We start from the raw sequence: 22505 nt of genomic DNA, 5'->3' as shown, positions 1-22505 counted from the left end.
TAGAATATATAAAAGTTGGGTCTTTTGACACAGCCATGACTACATGACCCACTCAGTCTCTGTTAAGACCCTCAGCTAGAGCCTTTGCCCCAAAACACATAACTTGGAAGGTGTTAGGCACATGAGGTGACAGAGTCCAGTGTTGGAGCTGCACCAAATTGATCAGAAGAATACAGGAACCACCCTATGAGGATGTGGTTTCCCCAAAGCCACTGTGACTCATCAAAGTTGGAGTCCCTTGCCTTCCCACTGTCACAGCTCACACCATTTGCCTCCTGAAAGGGGAATTGTGTTTTATTTTTTTATATTTTTTTAAGATTTTATTTATTTATTTGATAGAGATCACAAGTAGGCAGAGAGGCAAGCAGAGAGAGAGGAGGAAGCAGGTTCCATGCTGAGCAGAGTCTGATGTGGGGCTGGATCCCAGGACCCTGGGATCATAACCTGAGCCAAAGGCAGAGGCCCCAACCCACTGAGCCACCCAGGCGCGCCCTGGGGAATCGTTTTTAGAACATGTATTTAGGTAGTCTTGTTAAGTCACCCTGGTGGCGGTTGTTTTCGTTCTATGGATAGGATTTCCTTTCCCAGCCAACGTGATTTTCGGTCCTGCTCATTGCTGTGTGTTTTACAAACAGACTGCTTTTTAGAAGCCCCATGCACCACTCACAACCTCTGGGACAATGACGTCAGTGGCTGATGCAGCCTCTCTCTCCTGCAGCTGCAAGGCACAATCCTACAGTACGTGAAGACACTGATGGAGGTGATGCCCAAGATCTGCCGCCTGCCCCGGCACGAGTATGGCTCTCCTGGTGAGTGTGGCACCTCCATGGGGGTGCAGCATGAAGGGGACAGCATGAGTGGTCAAACCGCAGTGTAGGAAATCAAGTCAAAATTTACTGATAAGGATAGGATCTGCTTTGCCCAGGTGGGAGGAAGCCAGGAATCTAATCAAAGTCTGATTGTTTCCAATAGAACAAATGAACCAGCCTTCCATCTGGGAGCAGGTGGGTGGGCAGGTGTGCTAGAATTAACCACATTTGAGGGAGGAAGCTGGTAATGGGGAGGCAGCACCCTTAGTCGCCTACATGATGGGGCTCTGAACACTGGGAGGCCTTGACTCCTGGACAGCATTGGGACCTTGAAGATCACCAACCAGGGAGGGGCAGGGAACTCATCTGCTGGGTCAACTGCCCTGGATGTCCTTGCAGAATGGCAGTTGGGACCAGGCATGTTGGCCTGAGGAGTCTGAAACCTAACTTTGTTCTTCTTTGAGTTGTTTTGGCTATTCTAGGTCTTCTGCATGACCACATAAATTCTGGAGTCAGTTGGTGGATTTTTAACTTTGTCGGCATTTGAACATATAGATCAAATTAAGGAATATTAACTTTCTTTCCAGCTTTTATGCCTGGTCTTTTTGTGCCCTTTACAATGTGCAGGATCTCTCGGATAGTGAAGAAAATGTGTTGTCTTGCTCTGGAGCTCAGGGAGAAAGTATGCAGGTTTTACCACGAGTATGACATTGCAGGTTTTTTGTAGATGTCATGTATCAGATTAAGTATGTTCCCTTCTGTGCCTATGAGGGGTACTGAATTTTTCAAAACCCTTTCTGTTTCTGCTGGAGATGTGGTCTTTTTCTTTTATCCTTGTGATGTGGTGCTTCCTCCGAAGATACAGGGTTGATAGAGATGGAGGCATTGGAGCCAAGGTCCAAGGCCTAGGTGATGGACAAACAAGAAAGATGTTGTGGTCAGGGGACATGTGGCCATCTTCATAGCAGGCACAGTGGCAGTGTCCGAGGATGTTTCATGGCTAGCACAAGTGCTCCCAGCTGTAGACCCCAGACTATGCCTCCAACCCCCTCAGTCTCTTTACTCACTCTCTGCTACCACAGGCATCCTAGAGTTCTTCCACCACCAGCTGAAGGACATTGTTGAGTATGCGGAGCTGAAGACAGTGTGCTTCCAAAACCTGCGGGAAGTGGGCAATGCTGTCCTTTTCTGCCTGCTCATCGAGCAAAGCCTGGTGAGTGCTCAGCCCAACCAAACCCCAGGCCACGCAGAGTCATTCCCCACAGGTGCTTGAAAATGGCATTTTTCTAGAGGCCAGATTTATTAGGGTTATTTAATGAGGGTAAAGCACCATTCTTTTTGTGTGTATGACTATTTAGATTTTAATTTGAATTTGTTTCCTGTAACTAAGAAACAAAAATGCAAGATAATTCATCATTTAAGAATGTTTTACTATGTAAGCCCTGTGGAATGTTTTATTATATAGTATTTGCTCCAGCTAGAAAACATGTGACATATAGCTCTAACTTAAGTCTTCCTCACTGACAGGACTTGTTCCGTTACCATATTTTTCAAGGGTATGTTGCATCTTCACATATCTTTGCTGTGCTCTGAAAGTTCAGAGTATCGGTATCAGCTTGCCAAATATATTGAAGAAGCATACTGGCATTTAAGTGTTTATTGGTTATGTCTTTAGACCTATTTGGGGAAATCTTTTGCTGTGTTGCTTCTTAAAGCAGTCTCCTTTCTTCAGGGCCCTGGGAGCTTAACAGGGACAGGGTCATGTTTTGCAGTGACTGGTACCATATGCCTTTCAGGGCATGGCATTCAGACTGGCATGTTTCTAGGGTCCAAGTTACTGGATTGGCCACCTTACATCCAATTACAAAAATATAGATATAGATATAGATATAGATATATAGATATAGATATATGTTGTCAGGTAGTCCACAAGTTGGATGTGGATACCTCTGGGAGCTGATGGCCTCTCATCGGGACCTGTATCTTTTGGCTTTCCCCTCTGTTGCTGTGGTCCTGGGTAGACCCTTTCCACGTGGTAACAATGAGAGGACACCCTAGGCCATCTGCTAGTCGGCATGGACTCTGAGTGAGCAGCCCCTCATGTGCCATCCTCTCCCACAGCAGGAGTGACAGCATGAGGTGGAGGACCCACCAAAGTTACAGGGTGGGCTGGACAGCCCTACAAAGAGCAGGCAGGCTGGCTGTGGGGCCAGCAAGCAGCTGACATCCAGGCCAGCCTTGCTCCAGGAACATTAGGGAGAACTGAATCTTCTATTGCACTATCTGTGAATGTTTTTTTAAAGATTTATTTATTTTAGAGAGAGAGAGCACATGTGACTAGGGGGAGGGGCAGAAAGAAAGAAAAGCAGACTCCTTGCTGAGAGCAGAGTCCAACACAGGGCTCAGTCCCATGGTTCTGAGATCATGACCCTGAGCCAAAACTAAGAGTTGGAGGCTTAACCAACTGAGCCAGCCAGGTGCCCCAATATTTGTGAATTCTTAACAACCAGAAAAGTTAGGAAGAGTTGCTTTATTTATTTATTTATTTTTAGATGTTATTTATTTATTTGAGAGGGAGAGCAGTAGGGCATGATCAGGGTGGAAGGGCAGAGGGAGAGGGAGAAGCAGATTCACTGAGCAGGGATTCTGATATGGGGCTTGATCTCAGGACTCCAGGATCATGACCTGAATTGAAGCCAGACACTTAACTGACTGAGCCACCCAAGCACCCCAGGAAGAATTACTTTAAATCATAATTTCTTATCATGAATTTTAAATATTTAATATAGGAAGATTCTCTTCATGTACTGACTTTTCCTGAACACGCGACATAAAGTGCAATTTTTCTTGTCCCTATGTGTCTAAGTCTGAAGGTGCCTTTTAGTCCCTGGTTTTGGGTTATGGCAGGAAGCCCTGAGTTTCACTGAAGGAGGACTGGCTTATGGAATTCACTTAGTGGCAGGGAACCATAGAAGGCTGGTTTTTCCTCTGGTTTAGCTGTGCTTTTAGGAAATAAACTATCAAAATCTTTTCTTCACCTACAAAATAAAAGATGTCAAGGATCCTTGAATGGACATAAAAGAATCATAGAACCATAGGGGTTTGATGCTGGAAGGGCAGAACTTATCTCTCATTAGCTCAGAGGAACAGTGTACACCCATTGTCAGGTCAACAATTGGACACTCACTGGCTTTAGGGTGGAGTGTGATGCTGTATTAGAAACTTAGAAAAAGAGGGATCTTGAACCAGTGTGATCCTTGCTATCTGGTTCCTTCAATTACACCTGTTCCATATTTCTCAAGACAAGCGAGTCCCTTGTGAGAGTCGCGTAGTACTCTTAAAGACCTCACCACCATTCAGTGGGAATTGGTCTCATCAGTGAGGGGATCCTCTAGGCCTTGGAGGCCTGGTGAGTATTGGGTCTCTAGCACCCAGTTGACACAGATCCCCCTCATCTTCTCCCTCCTGGAACCAGGCTTGTGTCTTAGGTGAATACTCTTGTGCTTAGTTCCTTTGAGTGGTAAGGACAGTACTGGGCACCTAGGAAAAATGTTATAAAATGTTATAAATTTGTTGGGACACCTGGGTGGCTCAGTCGGCTAAGCTGCTGCCTTCAGCTCAGGTCATGATTCCAAGGTCCTGGGATCGAGTCCTGCATCGGGCTTCGTGCTCGGCAGGGAGCCTGCTTCTCTCTCTGCCTCTGCCTGCCTCTCTGCCTGCTTGTGCGCTCGCTCTCTGACAAAAATAAATAAATAAATAAAATCTTTTTTTAAAAAATGTTATAAATTTGTCAGTTGGTTTGAGAGCAAACTTTGGCTTATGAGTGTGTGAATATTTCTGAAACTGAATGAAAAGAGCATCATCTACATCCAAGTTAAGTGCAGCAGATTGCAGGGCCCATGCGTGAGGCATAGTGAGCATCATGCATTACTCTCTTATGGAAGCAGTGGCCTTGCCTCAAAGGGATGCCTGTCACCACCCCTCCTCACACCCTCTGCTCACTGTCACCCCTTCACTTCTCCTTTTTCTGGATTCCCTTGTCCATGCATCTTGTGCAAGTGGTGAGAAGCCAAGCATTCTGTGTTGGGCAGCAGACCTGGCCCCAAACTGGAATTCTGTGGTGTTGCTTTTGTCCTTTTGGAAGTAGGAGGTGCAATTTCCTATAGACCCATCAGTGTGAAACTCTCCAAGGTTGAAGACAGCATGGCTATTCTCACTCCATCTCAAGTGATTATGCTCAAATCCCATCAAACCCAAGGACAGTTTTGAAGACTCCAGACATTCATCTGTTCTTGGTGCTTATTTAGGACTCTCTGAGGAAGGTGATAGTATGTTTTGGTATTTGTGTGGGTTCCCACTATTATGACTGGAGATACTCAGGGTAAATCAGATTGTCACGTTAGAAAAGTGTGGTAACGGGGCACCTGGGTGGCTCAGTGGGCTAAGCCGCTGCCTTCGGCTCAGGTCATGATCTCAGGGTCCTGGGATCGAGTCCCGCATCGGGCTCTCTGCTCAGCAGGGAGCCTGCTTCCCTCTCTTTCTCTCTCTCTGCCTGCCTCTCTGCCTGCTTGTGGTCTCTCTCTGTCAAATAAATAAATAAAATCTTTAAAAAAAAAAAAAAAGAAAAGAAAAGTTTGGTAACTATGACCCAGTTGCCAGGGCAGCAAGCATGTGGGTGGGGCCCAGGGGCCTGCCCATGCTATCATGCAGTGGTGGCCCCAGCCAGTGCCAGGATTGGATTCAGTAGCCAAAAATGTTGATCTTACCAAATCCGTGCACTGTGTAGATAGATTTAACTTTCTGAAGAAATTTGTTAAATTCTGCTTTTCAAATTCTGCTCCCTAAACACCTAGCCTGGTATGGAAAAGGTCACACACGCACGTGCGCGCAAACACACACACACACACACACACACACACACAGGAATATTATGTAGCCAACAAAAAGAGTGAAATCTTGCCATTGCAATGACATGGATGGAACTAGAGGGTATTATACTGAGCGAAATAAGTCAGTCAGAGAAAGACAAATATCATATGATTTCAATCATATGTGGCGTTTAAGGAACAAAAGAGATAAAGGAAGGGAAGGAAAAATGATAAAAACAAGAGGGAGGCAAACCATAAGAGACTTTTAACTCTAGGAAGCAAACAGGGTTGCTGGAGAGGAGGTTGGGGAATTGGGTAACTGGGTGATGGACGTTAAGGAGGGCACTTGATGTAATGAGCACGGGTGTTATATGCAACTGCTGAATCACTAAATTCTACCCCTGAAACTAGTAATACACTGTATGTCCCCTAAATTGGATTTATTTATTTATTTTTAAGATGTTATTTATGTGACAGAGAGTGAGAGAACAAGTAGAGGGAAGGGGCAGAGGGAGAGAAAGAGAGGGAAAAGCAGACTCCCTGTTGAGCAGGGAGCCTGATGCGGGGCTCAATCCCAGGATCCCGGGATCATGACCTGAGCCGAAGGCAGACGCTTAACCAGCTGAGCCACCCAGGCATCCCTAACTAAAAGGGATTTAAATTAAAAACCTTTTAAAAACCAAAAATAACCTAGCCCAGAAAGTTTGATAAAACACCATGTAGTTGGTGTTTTTTGGTTTGTTTGGGTTTAGGGTTTGTTTGTTTGCTTGTTTTTAGATTATGTGTGTGTTTAATAAACTTTTTATTTTAGAATAGTGTCAATTGCTTGTTTGTTTTAAATGCTGGTTTTTGTAACTATTCTCAATTTTTCTGGTTTGGTTTGGGAGCAAAAATTTGAGCTCATTGGTAATAGAACCCGGAAGCAACACAGCTGGATGAGCCCTTCCCCACTTGAGTAGTTGTGCTGGCCTATAGGCTCCTTTAACTGCCCGCAGAGCTCTCCTGTGTGCTCTGCCCCAGCATTCCTGCTTGGCAGCTGTCATTCCTTAACCAAGTCTCCCACCTGCCATCCATTGGCCTGACCACTTTCTGGCAGTCAGTCACCTTCCAACTGCCCCCTACACTCTGTTGGTGCAGGCCAGCATTCACTCCTCTCCATGTTGCTTTTTTCACTCAACAGTAAATACATGCTGGAGATCATTGTACATTAGAAGGAAGTGGTGACATTCCTTATCCTTTTTATAGCTGCATAGTATTCCATTGATGCCACCCTCTAATGTGTTTGCATAGCACAGAGTCATCATCTCATCTTGTCCCCTTTTTTAGCTTGTTCCTCTCTCCTCCCCCAACATCATCCTCACCTAGAATAGAAGGCCCAGGGGAATAGGTCCTGGGTACACTGGTCTAGAGGTAGCTTCTACTACATATATTCTGCATGAGGAATTCATGCTTTGCTGCTGGCCTCAGGAACAGAGACATGGTATGCAGGGGTAAATCTCCTTCTGGAGTATCCTGGTGGAACAGGGGGCAGCTGCACTAGATTTATGTTATGTGACCATAGGACCCTCACTTGATACGTAAAAAAAGTCTTCTCTTCCCCTTCTTGGTCTTAGCTTTGCCATCATCTAGGGAAATTTTCAGAAGGAAAAATACCATCATTTGATGTATGTCTTATTGACTTTCTGGAAACAGTTTCCTTGTTTAGAAATTTGTCTTATTGGGGTGCCTGGGTGGCTCAGTGGGTTAAAGCCTCTACCTTCAGCTCAGGTCATGATCCCAGGATCCTGGGATGGAGCCCTGCATTGGGCTCTCTGCTTGGCAGGGAGCCTGCTTCACCCCCTCTCTCTCTGCCTGCCTCTGCCTACTTGTCTCTGTCTGTCAAATGAATAAATAAAATCTTAAAAAAAAAAAAAGAAATTTGTCTTATTACTGTGGGATTGTAAGATTTCAAGATGACTGTAGAGTAGGAGGCATGAGAGAGAACTCATTCATATCTTCTACTGGCCCCATGGGGAACACACCAATCTTCAGGACCCTTCTCTATAGTTTAAGAGCCACTGAGCCTGGAAAATACCCCATTCTTGACTACATTTGGGTTTTTGGTAAGTTTTTAGGAGTTCTGTAACCCCTGTGATATCAGAGGTAAACTTGCCCTTTACACAGCGATATTCTGGAGAATGGGTCTTCTGCAGGGTTTTTATTACCTCTTCAGAAGTGTTGTGATCCAAAAGCAGGTTCAGAGTGACTGCTCAGAACTTCGTTTGTGTATAAAGGTGATGCTGCCTTTCCTTTTGCATCTAGTGCTGTTCACAGAGGAATTACCCTTCCTCCTGTCTATGTAGTAGTATATTATTGTAAACTGTTATAACTAAGTTACAAACTTCTTAAGAGGCTAGTAGCAAATTAGCAGATCAGGGCTGCCAGACTGGTAAATCCTGGAAAACAAAGGCCATTATTTTCAGGATTCAACACTGGTTTTTACTCATGTCTATATTTAAATTAATTAAAAGTAAATACAATTTAAATTCAGTTATTCAAGTATACTAGCCATATGTGGCTGGTAACATGTCAGTGTATAGCACAAACAGAAAACATTTCCATCATCCCAGAGAATTCTACTGTTGTGGTGCCACTTAGAGTATTTGTTTTACACTAAATGGCAAATACAGATCTTGTTTTCAGCATAACTTTTCTGTCTGTCTTTGGATGAGGTAAATGTCCTAATGCAGTCCTCTTCTTTTGGTCTAGTCTTTAGAAGAAGTGTGTGACCTCTTGCACGCAGCCCCATTTCAGAACATCCTGCCGAGAGTCCATGTGAAAGGTGAGTCTGTGTATCTCTTACCAGGGAGTGCAGACTACCCTTTGCAGTGGTGACACTTAGTCCTTGTGACCAGAGAACTTAGTGCCAGTTTTGTTTGAGTTTCAGTGCCTGTTCCATCATAACTGGAGGTAATTGGTAATGTACCATGGTTGGATTAGTATTGAATAATTGAAGTATTAAAGGCTGAAAAGATACGTCTTGGATGTGCTTCAAAATAGCTGCTATCCTGTTGTTTCATAACAGTTGAGTATCTATGAAACGGGAGTGTCATGAATTGGTACTCATGCAGCAGATGGGTAGAGGATTTAGTACTATTCTCTGATTTTGATTATATTTGGAATTTTTATGTTTCAAAAATGAATATTGAACAGAAAGTCAATTCTATCATTTCGAATTAAAATAAGCAAATTCTGTAATGTTCAGAGAGAATCTCTATGTATAATGTTAACTTAAGAAATCTTTCATTTGTTTCTTTGACAAAATTAAACTTCAGCAATTGTTTTTCATGCAAAAAATTAAAATAAAAATGCAGAAATTAAAATATTTTTTCCACTGCAGAGGGAGAGAGACTTGATGCCAAAATGAAAAGACTGGAATCAAAGTATGCACCACTGCATCTTGTCCCTCTGATTGAAAGACTGGGGACCCCTCAGGTAATGCATACTGTGACAGCTGTCACTCTTGCAAGTTTGGTGTCCACATCAGGCCTGGGGCTGAAGCTTCAGATTACAGGCTCTGGGTGACCCTCCCTGGAAGGCATCATGAAGTTCAGTGGGCCTTCTTGGGTCTCAGTGTCTCCAGTGGGGTTTGTAACAAGACCTTGTCACAGGGTGGTTGGGAGTTTTGAATGAGCTAACATATGCAAAGGGCTTAGGATATTATCTGGCACATAAGATGTACACAATAGATGTTACTTGTTTTTGTTTTCTATCTCTTCATGAGGAAGACTTTTTTCCTAGTTGGTTTTTTTTTAAAGATTGTTTTTATGTATTTATTTGACAGACAGAGATCACAAGTGGGCAGAGAGGCAGGCAAAGAGGAAAGGGGAAGCAGGTTCCCCGCTGAGCACAGAGCCCGATGCAGGGCTCGATCCCAGGACCCTGGGATCACAACCTGAGCTGAAGGCAGAGGCTTTAACCCACTGAGCCACCCAGGTGCCCCCATAGTTTTTTAATAACAGAAAAAAGTGGGAGTCTCATACAGGAGGCAAGATGTCAGGGTACTTTTCCATGATTTTATATCAACTTAAGCTAGATCAGGGTTTCTCAGATGCAGTACTGTCCTCAGTTTGGACCAGATATTTTTTTATTGTGGGGATTGTCCTATGAATTGTAGGATGTTTAGCAGTGTCTCTGGTACAACAGCCTCATGGAGATATAACTTAGAAGCAGCAGTTTGAAAAACGCCTGGGGCAAATGAAAAGGAGAGTAGTTTACTTATTTTGGAACGTGTCAAGCCAAACAGAAATCCTTGAGAGACTTCTCTAGGAACAAAAGAGCATCAGGTACCATGTCCATCCCCTGCCCCCCAGCATAAACACATGGCCTCCTGCAATAACCAGCACCATGCTGACACTCAACTACCTCACTTGCCAACACTGCTGCCCCACTCCCCTGTGCTGTGCTACAGCAGATCTGCACCCTTTAAACAGGTATGCCTCACTCCTGACTCAGGAAGAACCATCCTGCAAAGGATTGGTGCTGCACAAACTTCGCTAACACCACCATACCATGGCCCCCAGCTCCTCACCATTGCAGCTCTGCCTCTCAGTACACTCTTGACCAGAGCTCATCTGGGGGGTGTCACAACCTGGCAGTGTACAAGCACCTTGACAGGGGCCAGCACCACTTCCAAGTGACTCTTACCCTGTAGAGAGGACAAGATAACCACACACATCAGTCAGACAAGAGGGCCCAGCAGTGGGTTGGGGCAGACAACTGGTCTGTCTGCAAGCCCTGCCCACCAAAAAAAGTTCAGGGGACAACACAGGGAAAGTTTGGTGCTATTGCATCTCTGGCAAATGCCTAGTCTGACTCAATTCAAGCTGTAGGTTGTGCGAAACTAGCCCATTAACACCACAGGAACCAAGTACTCCTCATAACAGACAGAGAGAGCCACTGAAGACAATTAGACTGAAGGAAAAAGCAGCTCAGCCACAATAGCAGGACATACACAACACATAGAGGAGATACCCCTGAAGTGTCAGGTTCTGGTGAACAGGGGACACTGCATGGCAGAGACCTTCTTCATAAGGCCACTACTTTCAAGAGCAGGAGACATAGCTGAATTTCCCAGCACACAGAAACAGACACAGAGAGTTAAAGAAAATGAAGAGAGAGGGGAATATGTCCCAAATGTAAGAACAGGGGGAAAAAAAAAAAACACCAGAGACCTAAGCAAATGGAGATCAGTAATGTGCCTGATAGAGAATTTAAAGTAACCTTATAAAGATACTCATTGGGTTTAAAAAAAGAATGGAACACATCAGTAAGACCCTTAACAACAACAAAAAGAACTGATCAGAGATAAAGAACACAATAAATAAAATTAAAAATACACTAGCTGGAATAAATAGAAGGCTAGAAGAGCAGAAGAACGTATCAGTGACCTGGAGGACAGAGAAATATAGAATAGTCAAGCTGAGCAGGTGAGAGAAATAAAATTATGCAGAATGAAATTTGATGTAGGGAACACAGCAACATGATCAAGTATAACATTTGTATTATAGGGATCCCAGAAGAAGGAAGAGAAGGGGGGCAGAAAATTAATTTGAAGAAATAATAGATGAAAACTTCCCAAATCTGGGAAAGAGGAAAGAGAAGTCCCGATCCAGGAGGCACGCAGAGCCACCAACAAAATCTACCCAAGGAGGTCACACCAAGACACGTAGTAATTAAAATGGCAAAAAGTAGTGATAGAGAATTTTAAAAGCAGAAAGTGAAAACTGTTACATATAAGGGAAACCAAATAAAGCTATCAAGATTCTTCAGCAGATATTTTGAAGAACAGAAAGGAGTGGCATGATCTATACTGAAAGGAAAAAATCAGCCAAGAATATCCTGTTCATAAGGCTCTCATTCAGCATAGGAGAAGAGATAAAAAGTTTCTCACAAAAACACAAGTTAAAGGAATTTATGACCACTAAACCAGCCCTACTAGAAATGTTAAAGGGGATTCTTTGAGTAGAAAGGAAAAACCATAATTAAGACTAAGAAAAATTGGAAGCACAAAAACAATAAAAATAAACATATCCATAAAAGTCCCGGGACTTAAAAAATAAAAGGATATCACTTACGATACCATGTACCTAAAATGTGGGGGGAAGGAGTAAAGAATGGGTTCAAACTTAAGCGAACATCAACTTAATATAGACTGCAATATGCGGAAGATGTTAAATATAAACCTAATGTTAACCACAAATCAAAAACCAGTAACACACAGGCAAAAAAATAAAGAGAAATGAATCAAAGTAAATCACTAAAGAAAGCTGGCAAACTGAGAGAAGAGAGGAAGAGAAGAAAGGTACAGAGATAAACTACAAAAACAACCACAAGTACCAAATTGGCAATAAATACACATACATGAATAATTACTTTGAATGTAAATATATAAATTCTCCAATCAAAAGATATAGGGTGATTAAAAATCCTAAAAAAAAAATTTATAAAACCACGTCAGGCTCTCTGCTCAGCGGGGAGTCTGCTTCCCCTGCCACCCCCTGCCTGCCCCTCTGCCTACTTGTGATCTCTGTCTGTCAAACAAATAAAAATCTTTTTTAAAAATTTTATAAAAAGATATAGGGTGATGGAATGGATTTAAAAAAAAAAAACAACAAGACCCATCTATATGCTGCCTACAAGAGACTCATTTCAGACCTAAAGACACATGTAGATTGAAAGTGAGGGCATGGAGAAACATTTATCATGCAAATGGATGTGAGGGTAAAGCCAGGGTAGCAATACTTGTATTGGACAAAACAGACTTTAAAACAAAGACTGTCACAAGATATAAAGAAAGGCACTGTATAAATCATAAAAAGAACAACAAGAAGATAAAACAATTATAAATACTTATGCCCCCAATATGAAAATACCCAGATACATAAAGCATAAAATGAGTAACCGGCAGTAATACAATAATATTAGGGGAATTTAACACACCACTTATCAGTGGACATCAAACAAAATCAACAAGGAAGCAGTGGCTTTGAATAACACACTAAAGTATATAACGTATATTCAAAACATCCCTCCTAAAACAGCAGCATACACACTCTTTTCAAGTGCACACAAAACATCCTCCAGAATAGATCACATATTAGCCCACAAAACAAGTCTCAACAAATTATAAAAGATTGAAGTCATGCCATACATCTTTTCTGACCACAACACTATGAAACTAGAAGTCAGCCACAGGAGAAAATCTGGAAAGATCACAAATAACATGCTACTAAACAATAAATGGGTCAACCAAGAAATCAAAAAGGAAATTAAAAATTACATGGTAACAAATGAAAATGAAAACAATAGTTCAAAGTCTTAGAGATGCAATAAGGGTGGTTCTAAGAGGGAAGTTTATAGCAATGAAGGCTTACCTCAAGAAGCAAAAACAGTCTCAGACAACCTAACCTTACATCTAAAGAAGCTAGTAAAAGAACAGCTATCAAAACCCAAAATCAGCAGAAGGAAGGAAGTAATTAATATTAGAGCAGAAATAAATGAGATAGAATCTAAAATACATATAATGTAATAAATCTGAAACCAGGAGCTTGTTCCTTGAAAAAAATCAAAATTGATAAACCTTTAGCCTTTCATTTTAAAACCTTTCATTTTCAAAAAAGAAGAGAGCGAAAACTCAAATAAAAATTAGAAGTGAAAGGGGCTCCTGGGTGGCTCAGTGGGTTAAAGCCTCTGCCTTGAGCTCAGGTCATGATCCCAGGGTCCTGAAATCGAGCCCCTCGTTGGGCTCTCTGCTCAACAGGGAGCCTGCTTCCTCCTCTCTCTGTGCCTGCCTCTCTGCCTACTTGTGATCTCTGTCTGTCAAATAAATAAATAAAATCTTTTTTTTTTTAAATGAGAAAAGAGAAATCACAACCAATACCACAGAAAGACAAGCAGTTATAAGAGAATATTGTGAAAAATTATATGCCAACAAATGGACAACCTTGAAGAATAGGTAATTGCTAGAAATATTTAACTTCCCAAACCTGAAGCAGGAAGAAATAGAAAATTTGAACAGACCAATTACGAGCAATGAAATTGAATCAGTAATCAAAAACCCAACAAACAAAAGTCTAAGAACAGACAACTTTACAGGTAAATTTTACCAAAATCTGTTCTTCTCAAACTATTCGAAAAAACAGAAAAAGAAAGGAAACTTCCAGATGTATTGCATGAGGATAACATCACTCTGATACCAAAACGAGATAAAGACACCACAAAAAAAAAAAGAAAAGAAAAGGAACTATAGGCCAATATCTCTGATGATGAACATGATCTCTGATGAACATAGATGCAAAAGTCCTCAATAAAATACTAGCAAACCAAATCCAACAAATACATTAGAAGTCATTCACAATCAAGTGTGTTTCATTATCCACAGGTCAGTCAGTGTGACATATCGATAAGAAAAATGGATAAAAACCATATGATCATTGGGGCACCTTGGGTGGCTCAGTCCATTAAGCATCGACTCTTGATTTCAGATCAGGTCATGATCTTAGGGTTGTGAGATCAAGCCCCATGTCAAGCTCCATGTTTCGTGGAGCCTGCTTAAGGTTGTCTCTCCTTCCTCTGCCCCTCCCTGTGCCCCAGCTCCCCAAAAAAGAAAAAGAAAAAACATGATTGTTCGAATAGGTGCAGAAAAAGGATTTGATAAAGTACAAATGGATAATGAATTTTATCCATTCATGATAAAAACCTTCAACAAAGTATGTTTAGAGGGAGCATACATCATTATAATACAGGCCTTACATGGAAAAACCCCCAGTGAACATCATACTCAGTTGTAAAAAACAGAGCTTTTCCCCTAAGGTTGGGAATAAGACAGGATGTCCACTCTGATCATTTTTATTCAACACAGTTACTGTCGGTCCTAGCCACAGCACTCAAAACAACAAAAAGAAATAAAGGACATCCAGATTGGTAAGGAAAAAGTAAAACTTTGATTGTTTGCAGAGGACATGATAACTATATATACAAAACCCTGAAGACCCCCACCAAAAAATGACTAGAACTGATAAAGGAATTCAGTATAGTTCCAGGATTCAAAATCAGTGTACCAAAATCCATTGCATTCTGTACACTAATGAAGCAGCAGAAAGAGAAATTTAGACAACAGTCCCATTTACAGTTGTACCAAAAATAGTAACATATCTAGTAGTAAACTTAACCAAGGAGTTGAAAGACCTGTACTCTGAGAACTATAAAATATTGCTGAAAGAAATTGAAGATGATACAAACAAATGGATAGGTACTTCATGCTCATGGATTGGGAGAATAAATATTGTTAAAAATCCTTTATCCAAAGCTATCTACAGATTTAATGCAATCCCTATCAAAGTACCAAGAGCATTTTTCACAACTAGAACAAACAGTCCTAAAATTTATATGGAACCACAAAAAACTCCCAAGTAGCCAAAGCAATCTTGAGAAAGCAAAACCAGGTTGGAGGTGTCACAATTCTAGATTACAAGTTAGGCTGCAAAGCTGTACTAATCAAAAAGTATGGTACAGGCAGAAAATGGTGGTCAGTGGAACCGAATAGGAAGACCAGATGTAATCCCACAATTATGTGGTTAATTAATCTTTGACAGAGGAGGAAAGAATATGAAATGGGAAAAAGTCTCTTCAACAAACGGTGTTGGGAAAACTTGATAACTACATGCAAACATAGAGACTTCACCGTGAGACTTCAATCCATAAAAATCCTAGAAAAGAACACAGTAATTTCTCTAATGTTGACCATAACAATATCTTTCTAGATATGTCTTTTGAAGCAAGGAAAACAAAACAATCTGTTAGGACTTCATCAAAGTGTAAAAATTTCCATATAACAGAGGTTACAACCAACAAAACCAAAAGACAACCGGTTAAATTGGAGGAGATATTTGCAAGTGACATCTGATAAAGGTTTACTATTGAATATATATAACTTACACAACTCAACACCAAAAAAAAAAAAATCCAATTAAAAATGGGCAGAAGACATGAACAGACATTTCTCTATAGAAGACATCCAGATAGACACATGAAAAGATGCTCAACGTCACTCCTCATCAGGGAAATGCAAATTAAAACTATAATCAGATATCATCCCACACCTGTCAGAATGGCTAAAAGCCCCAAACACAAGAAACAAGTGTTCCTGAGGATACCCAGGAAAAGGAACACTTTGCACTGTTGGTGGGAATGCATACTGGTGGATCCACTCTGGAAAACATTATGGAGGTTCCTCAATAAATTAAAAATAGGATTATCATGTGATCTAGTAATCGTACTACTGGATATTTACCTAAAGAATACAAAACACTAATTTGAAAGGTTATATGCACCCCCGTGTTTATTGCAACATTATTTATAAAAGGTAGATTATGGGAACAGCCCACATGTCCATTGATAAATGAATGGATAAAGAAAATGTGGTATATATGTGTTCACACACACACACACACACACACACACACACACAAAATGGAATATTATTCAGTCATGAATAATGAAGTATTGCCATTTGCAACAATGTGGATTGGGCTAGAGAGTATAACATTAAGCGAAATAAGCCAGTCAGAAAGACAAATACCATATGATTTCACTCATATGTGGAATTTAGGAAACAAAACAAATGAACAAAAGAACAAAAAAAATTAATAAAAAAGATTCTTTAACTACCGCAAACAAATGGATGGTTACTAGATGGGGTGATGTGTGAAGTAAGTAAAGGGTATTAAGAGTATACTTGATGAGCGCTGAGTTGTACGTGGCATTTTTGGATCACTGTATTGTACACCTGAAACTAATATAACACTCTATATTGGAATTAAAATTTAAGAAAAATTTTTGGAAAAAAAAAAATCCCTGGCCTCTACCAACTAGATGCCACTCACCGACCCCAAGCTATGATAACCAAAAAATGTCTCCACACCTTGCCACATGTACTCTGGAGGCAAAAGCACTCCCAGTTAAGAATAGCTGTACTAGACAGTTCTACTTGACTGAAATATATTTAAGCTACAAAGACCTATATGTGATAGCTGACATATTTATCTTGTTGATGCTTATTTAATAAAAGTCCTTTTCTGCAAATTAAGATAGTTTTCTAGTAAGTCAGAAACAAATCTGGGTAGTTTGGTTTCAGCGATCTACTGCCTTCCTACCCTGGCTCATAACATTCTGTCTTTTGTGCAGCAAATTGCAATAGCGAGAGAGGGGGACTTGCTGACAAAGGAGCGTCTCTGCTGTGGCCTCTCTATGTTTGAAGTCATCCTGACTCGGATCCGGACCTTTCTGGATGACCCCATCTGGCGTGGGCCTCTGCCCAGCAATGGAGTCATGCATGTGGATGAATGTGTTGAGTTTCACAGACTCTGGAGTGCCATGCAATTTGTCTATTGTATTCCTGTGGGAACCCACGAGTTTACAGTCGAGTAAGTATGTGTTCAGTGGATGGGGAAGTGGGAGCAGGCTAACACAGAAGGCTGCATTCCTCTGGAAGTTCACTAGAAGTTTGCTGAGCTGCTTTAAAGCCATTAAGTGGAAGTTCTTACTTCATGCTGAGGAGGTGACTCAGGGTGAAGTTTCTAGGTGTTCTTTGAACCCACAGAAACTTGGGCAAGTTGGGTATGCATTTTTCTAGGGGGAGGAGGCGGGGAGTGTCCATAGCTTCCCGAAGTCATTCTTCTTTAAGAATCCATGATCTAAAAAAATGGTTAAGAATGTGCCAGAGGAACCCAAAAGAGATGTTTACCAAAAAGAAAGACACATCTCCTGCTGCTCAGAGTTCCATTGCTGGCCTGTTGCAATTAGATTCCTTGGTCATTGACCTCTGGACACAAACTTATAGAAGAGTTTATGATTTTTTTTTTTGTTCATTACCCATTGTACTTGTTGCTTCTTATTTCTAGGCAGTGCTTTGGCGACGGGCTCCACTGGGCTGGCTGTATGATCATTGTACTTCTTGGGCAACAGCGGCGCTTTGCTGTCCTGGATTTCTGCTACCATCTACTTAAAGTCCAGAAACATGATGGCAAAGATGAGATTATAAAAAATGTGGTATGTGAAAGAGACTTACACCATATGTGGAAGTTTCACAAAATAATCATACTTTGTACTTATTAAAAGGCCTTTTTGCAGAATGCTTTTCATCCCAGGACATAAGGTGACACCAACTGAAGAAGCTTTCTTTTCATTTCCAGAATGAATCTAAATATACTTGATAAGTAAAACAGTAAAGCAGTCAGGCAGTTAAAGTGCTAATTTTTCCATTTTCTTTCTCTTTTTAGGGTACTTAGATCTGCTTCATATTATACAGTCTTATAGAATCTGCCTTTTCAGATTATTGGTGTACTATTCCAGTCTTTTGGCTTCTTTTTTTGTGGCCAAAGGGTGTGTGGGTTTTGTTTGATTTGTTGGTTTGTTTGCTTGTTTTGGCTGCCTTTAGATCGTTTTCTCTTTGTCATTTTATGGATTCTTTGTAATTGAATTCTAAAGTACTCAGCCATTATCTTTTCAAATATTTTAGTTTTTTCTCCCATTCTCTCTATTCTCCTCTTTGAGGACTGCAGTTGCGTACTTATTAGACATTCTTCTGGTTCCCTTACCCCTTACCATGTTAGTTTTCAAATTAGTTTCCTAATCCACAAAACACCTATTCTCTCAATTCTGTCAGTCAGAAATCTGGGTACAGCATGATTCATCTGGGTCCTTTATCATCTCAAGGCCAAAATTAGTGTATCTGTAGGGCTGTGTTCATTTCTGGAGCATCTAGGGATGAATTTGCTTCTAGGCTCGTTCAGGTGGTTGGCGGGACACAGTCCCTCGAAGTTGGAGGGCTAAGCATTAGCCCACATCTCAAGTCCCTCCCTCGCTTCCAGTCTTTCTGCGGTATCTCCTGCCTCCACCTGAAGAAAGTTCTTTTCTCATATTATTAGATTGGGGGCTCACTGGAAAATCTAGGGTACTTTCCCCATTTTAAAGTCTATAATCTTAACTACATTCTCAAAGTCTCTTTTGCCTTGAAAGGCTACATGTCTATAGGTTCTGGGGATTGAGGCGTGGATGTCTTTGAGGGGCCATTCTACCTCCCATATCTTCATTTTCTTATCTCTGGTCTGTTCCCAGAAAAGTGTATTATTTAGTTAACTGATTAACTTCAGCTCTAATCTACTGTTTTTAATTTTGATTGAATTTATATTTAAAAGTTTAGTTCTTCAAATCTTGGTGGTAATTGATAATTTTGTCTTCAATGAATTTTTTCTTTTTTTTTTTACAAATTTCATGTATATCTTGTAATTCTAGTATCTTTTTTTTTTAATTTAATTTTATTTATTTATTTGACAGAGATCACAAGTAAGCAGAGAGGCAGGCAGACAGGGAGAGGAAGCAGGCTCCCCACTGAGCAGAGAGTCCAATGCGGGACTCAATCCCAAGACCCCGGGATCATGACCTGAGCCGAAGGCAGAGGCTTTAACCCACTGAGCCACCCAGGTGCCCCTGTAATTCTAGTATCTGAAGCCTCAAAGGTTATCTAAAACTCTGAAATGTTTTGTGTGTTGGGTTTATTTGCCAACTCTTGTCCAGTTGAACTTAGATTGCTTTTAAGATTTATTTGAGGGAGAGGGAAATTCAAGCAGATTCCACGATGTGTGGAGCCTCATGTGGGGCTCAGTCTCATGACCTTGAGATCACAACCTAAGCCAAAACCAAGAGTCAGACGTCCCATGGATTGCTTTTCTCCCCAGATGTTTTTTTCCTCCCTAGATTTTTATTTGCTTCTCATCTCCACGGACTGTTAACCAAATTGGAGTCACTTTAGAGGGGCCTAGCTTTATTGGGAGTTTCTAGGTGTAATCCCACTTGCTTATACCTCGGAACATCTCATCCCATTGCCACTGGTGCCATCTTTCCTTTAGGAGGTCCTGGCTTCTACTTTAACTCCTGCATAGACAAAACCTGCAATGCTTTTTAAAGTGTCATCTTGTGTATGTGTGTGTGTACATGCATGTGTTCTTTATCCAGTTCTGTTGTACCAGCAGTCTTATTGAAGTATCCTGTCCACAAGAACTGGAATCTAAGACTTATAGTGGCATTTCTCCACTGACATTCTTTACAGTCCCAGTTTTTAGTACACAGCAGCTTAATACCTGTGTTGAATGAATAGGTCTGTCAGTTGTACAGGTAATATTGTCAGTAGCATGAAACCAATGATGTGTTCAAATGCAAAATATATTCATTGTTCCAAGAAGTACATTAGAGAGATGTGTGTGCTAGTAGTTTGCTCTAATTTTTATGAGAAAATGTGAAAATCCTACCATTTTGAAACATGAATAAATATACATGTTTTGATAATAAAACATCCTAATTTTAATTGTTGCAGCCATTAAAGAAGATGGTAGAGAGAATTCGCAAGTTCCAGATTCTAAATGATGAAATAATTACTATCTTGGACAAATACTTGAAGTCTGGTGATGGAGAAAGCACCCCTGTGGAGCATGTTCGCTGCTTTCAGCCACCTATCCACCAGTCCCTGGCCAGCAGCTGAGGACATGTACATCATGTTTTTGAAGAGTCCCAGTACTGACTGCATTTAATAACTTTTAAGGGCATGTTTTCCTTTCCATAAACTACTTAGTGAGATTTTTAGGGACTATTTTTCCTTATCTCTGTGCCTATTAAAAGGGGTACTTTTCAATTTAAAAGCTTAATTTTATAAAATTGACTTATTTTTCTAGACTAAAATTGTATATGCTTTTGGTAATTAGGAAGTCTGAGAATATTGGCTGCTGATTGTTGCCATCATGTTCTTAAAGAATAATTTTCCATTTTTTTCTATGGAATGTTCCAACAGCTAGCTATGTCAAATTGCTGCTGAGGTCATCCATTTATTCCTTAGCAAAGGATTAATAATGTTTGGGGAAAGATTTACGGACTTAAGAAACTTACTACCAGCTCATTGTAATTAAATGCACTACTAATTATAATTAAACTTAATTATTTAGCTTTTGTTCGGGGATTTTTTCCTGATGCGTCTTTTATGAGTAACCTTTTCTAAGTCATTATTCCCTTCCCTTTTTTGTGTCAGTGTTTCAGAAAATAGTGAACTTGATTCCTCTGCTTCTACTAAATCCAGTTGTGACAGAATCTAATTTGTAAGGTATGATTTAAAGGTTACAGAAATAAAACTAATAAAACTTATTTGTGTTTATTCATTTAGTATTGTGACCCTGTGCCCTGGGTGGGGCAAGATACTTATCTGCACAGACCTGGCCCAGGAGATCTATGGTCTAGGTCACCTGCCGCCTTGAAAGACGGGACAAGATCATGATAGGGAGTAATTGCCATATGGCTTTGGAAACAGAACACTAAAACCCATCCTACATGCTACTGAAGATGAAGTCTGTGAACTACTCCGTTGGACTCTTTTAACCTTGACTTACTATAAAACAGAACTGTTCATTACCGAGTTACCTAAAAATGTTGCTTTAGGTAATGTGGCTAACGCTGGGGCCAGCATTCTGCCACAGACTGAGGGTAGTATCTGCTCACACTATACTGAAGTATAGACTATGAGAGTTATGATTAATGCCTAAAATTAAGTGATTCATATTACTAAATTGTCTGACTCAGTTATAAACCAAATTTAAACATTTATTAACATTTATTAAACATTAATGCAATTTCCAGTGCTATTAAGATATTGAATTAAGGGGGCACCTGGGTGGCTCAGTGGGTTTAAGCCCCTGCCTTCAGCTCAGGTATGATTCCAGGGTCCTGGGATCGAGCCCCGCATTGGGCTCTCTGCCTACTTGTGATCTCTGCCAAGTAAATAAATAAAATCTTTTAAAAAATTTATTTAAAAAAATGTTGAATTAAGAATTTATATTAATCTGCATTCTGAGTGCCATATCACAGCCATGGGGGTGAAAATTGGTTCTAACTCTATTAGGTACAAAGTACAGATATACAGTACATAAACACATAGTATATCTGTGATATTAAGATTAATGGGGGAGGCAATTAGGAAAAAATGTCTGCAAAGGCTCCTTAGAGGATTAAAAAATACTGGGGGGGGGCGCCTGGGTGGCTCAGTGGATTAAGCCGCTGCCTTCGGCTCAGGTCATGATCTCGGGATCCTGGGATCGAGCCCCGCATCGGGCTCTCTGCTCCGCAGGGAGCCTGCTTCCTCCTCTCTCTCTGCCTACTTGTGATCTTCTCTCTGTCAAATAAATAAATAAAATCTTTAAAAAAAAAAAAAAAATACTGGGGAAAGGGATTTTATTTCGTGAAACCTGGAAACCATTAACTCTGCCCTAATAAAGCCAGTGGAGATCTGTGTGGCAGGACACCATCACTACAGTGAGGCTCTGGCAATCCTCTGGCAAGGACAGTGAGGCAACAGGGGTGACTGGTTACACAGTAGGGATCAAGCTGTATGATCTTGGGCAGGAGCGGCACAATGGGAGCAAGCCCGTGTTCTTCCTGCAACCTAGGTGGAAAAGGCTTACTTTTTTAAGCCCAGTTGATTGCTATGATGATAGGATCTGAAGCTGGATGGAGTTCATTATACTAGTCTACCTTTTTTGCATACATTTGAAACTTTCCAAACATTTTTTCATGGACATTTTTAAAAGACCAAAATATACAATGGTCTGAACAAACACTAAAGCTAAGTAAAATACTGGGAAAAGAAACCGTATTTTATAACCATATTGTTTGTTCTAAGCATTCAGACTTAGAAAAGAACTGTTTCAATTTGTCTTTTTATTATAACATGAGCTAAATTTAAGAAATT

The 22505-nt window shown here is 40.7% G+C and overlaps 1 protein-coding gene across 2 annotated transcripts in view; it reads left to right on the top strand.

Moving 5' to 3' along the window:
- CYFIP1 (cytoplasmic FMR1 interacting protein 1) overlaps positions 1-20908 on the top strand; it is a 124692-nt gene extending 103784 nt beyond the window's left edge. For both annotated transcript variants that reach the window (XM_046007190.1, XM_046007191.1), the window contains exons 25-31: positions 719-809; positions 1892-2022; positions 8426-8498; positions 9057-9151; positions 16904-17142; positions 17620-17767; positions 20091-20908. In XM_046007190.1, coding sequence (XP_045863146.1) covers positions 719-809; positions 1892-2022; positions 8426-8498; positions 9057-9151; positions 16904-17142; positions 17620-17767; positions 20091-20255 — 942 coding nt within the window. In that variant the 3' untranslated portion in view covers positions 20256-20908. The remainder of the gene's footprint in view (positions 1-718; positions 810-1891; positions 2023-8425; positions 8499-9056; positions 9152-16903; positions 17143-17619; positions 17768-20090) is intronic.
- Positions 20909-22505: the final 1597 nt, after the last annotated feature.

This window comes from Meles meles, chromosome 6, assembly GCF_922984935.1.
Source record: "Meles meles chromosome 6, mMelMel3.1 paternal haplotype, whole genome shotgun sequence".
NCBI classification, from domain to species: domain Eukaryota; kingdom Metazoa; phylum Chordata; class Mammalia; order Carnivora; family Mustelidae; genus Meles; species Meles meles.
Note: the sequence above shows the minus strand (reverse complement) of the source record. Positions and strands in the feature narration are given on the sequence as shown.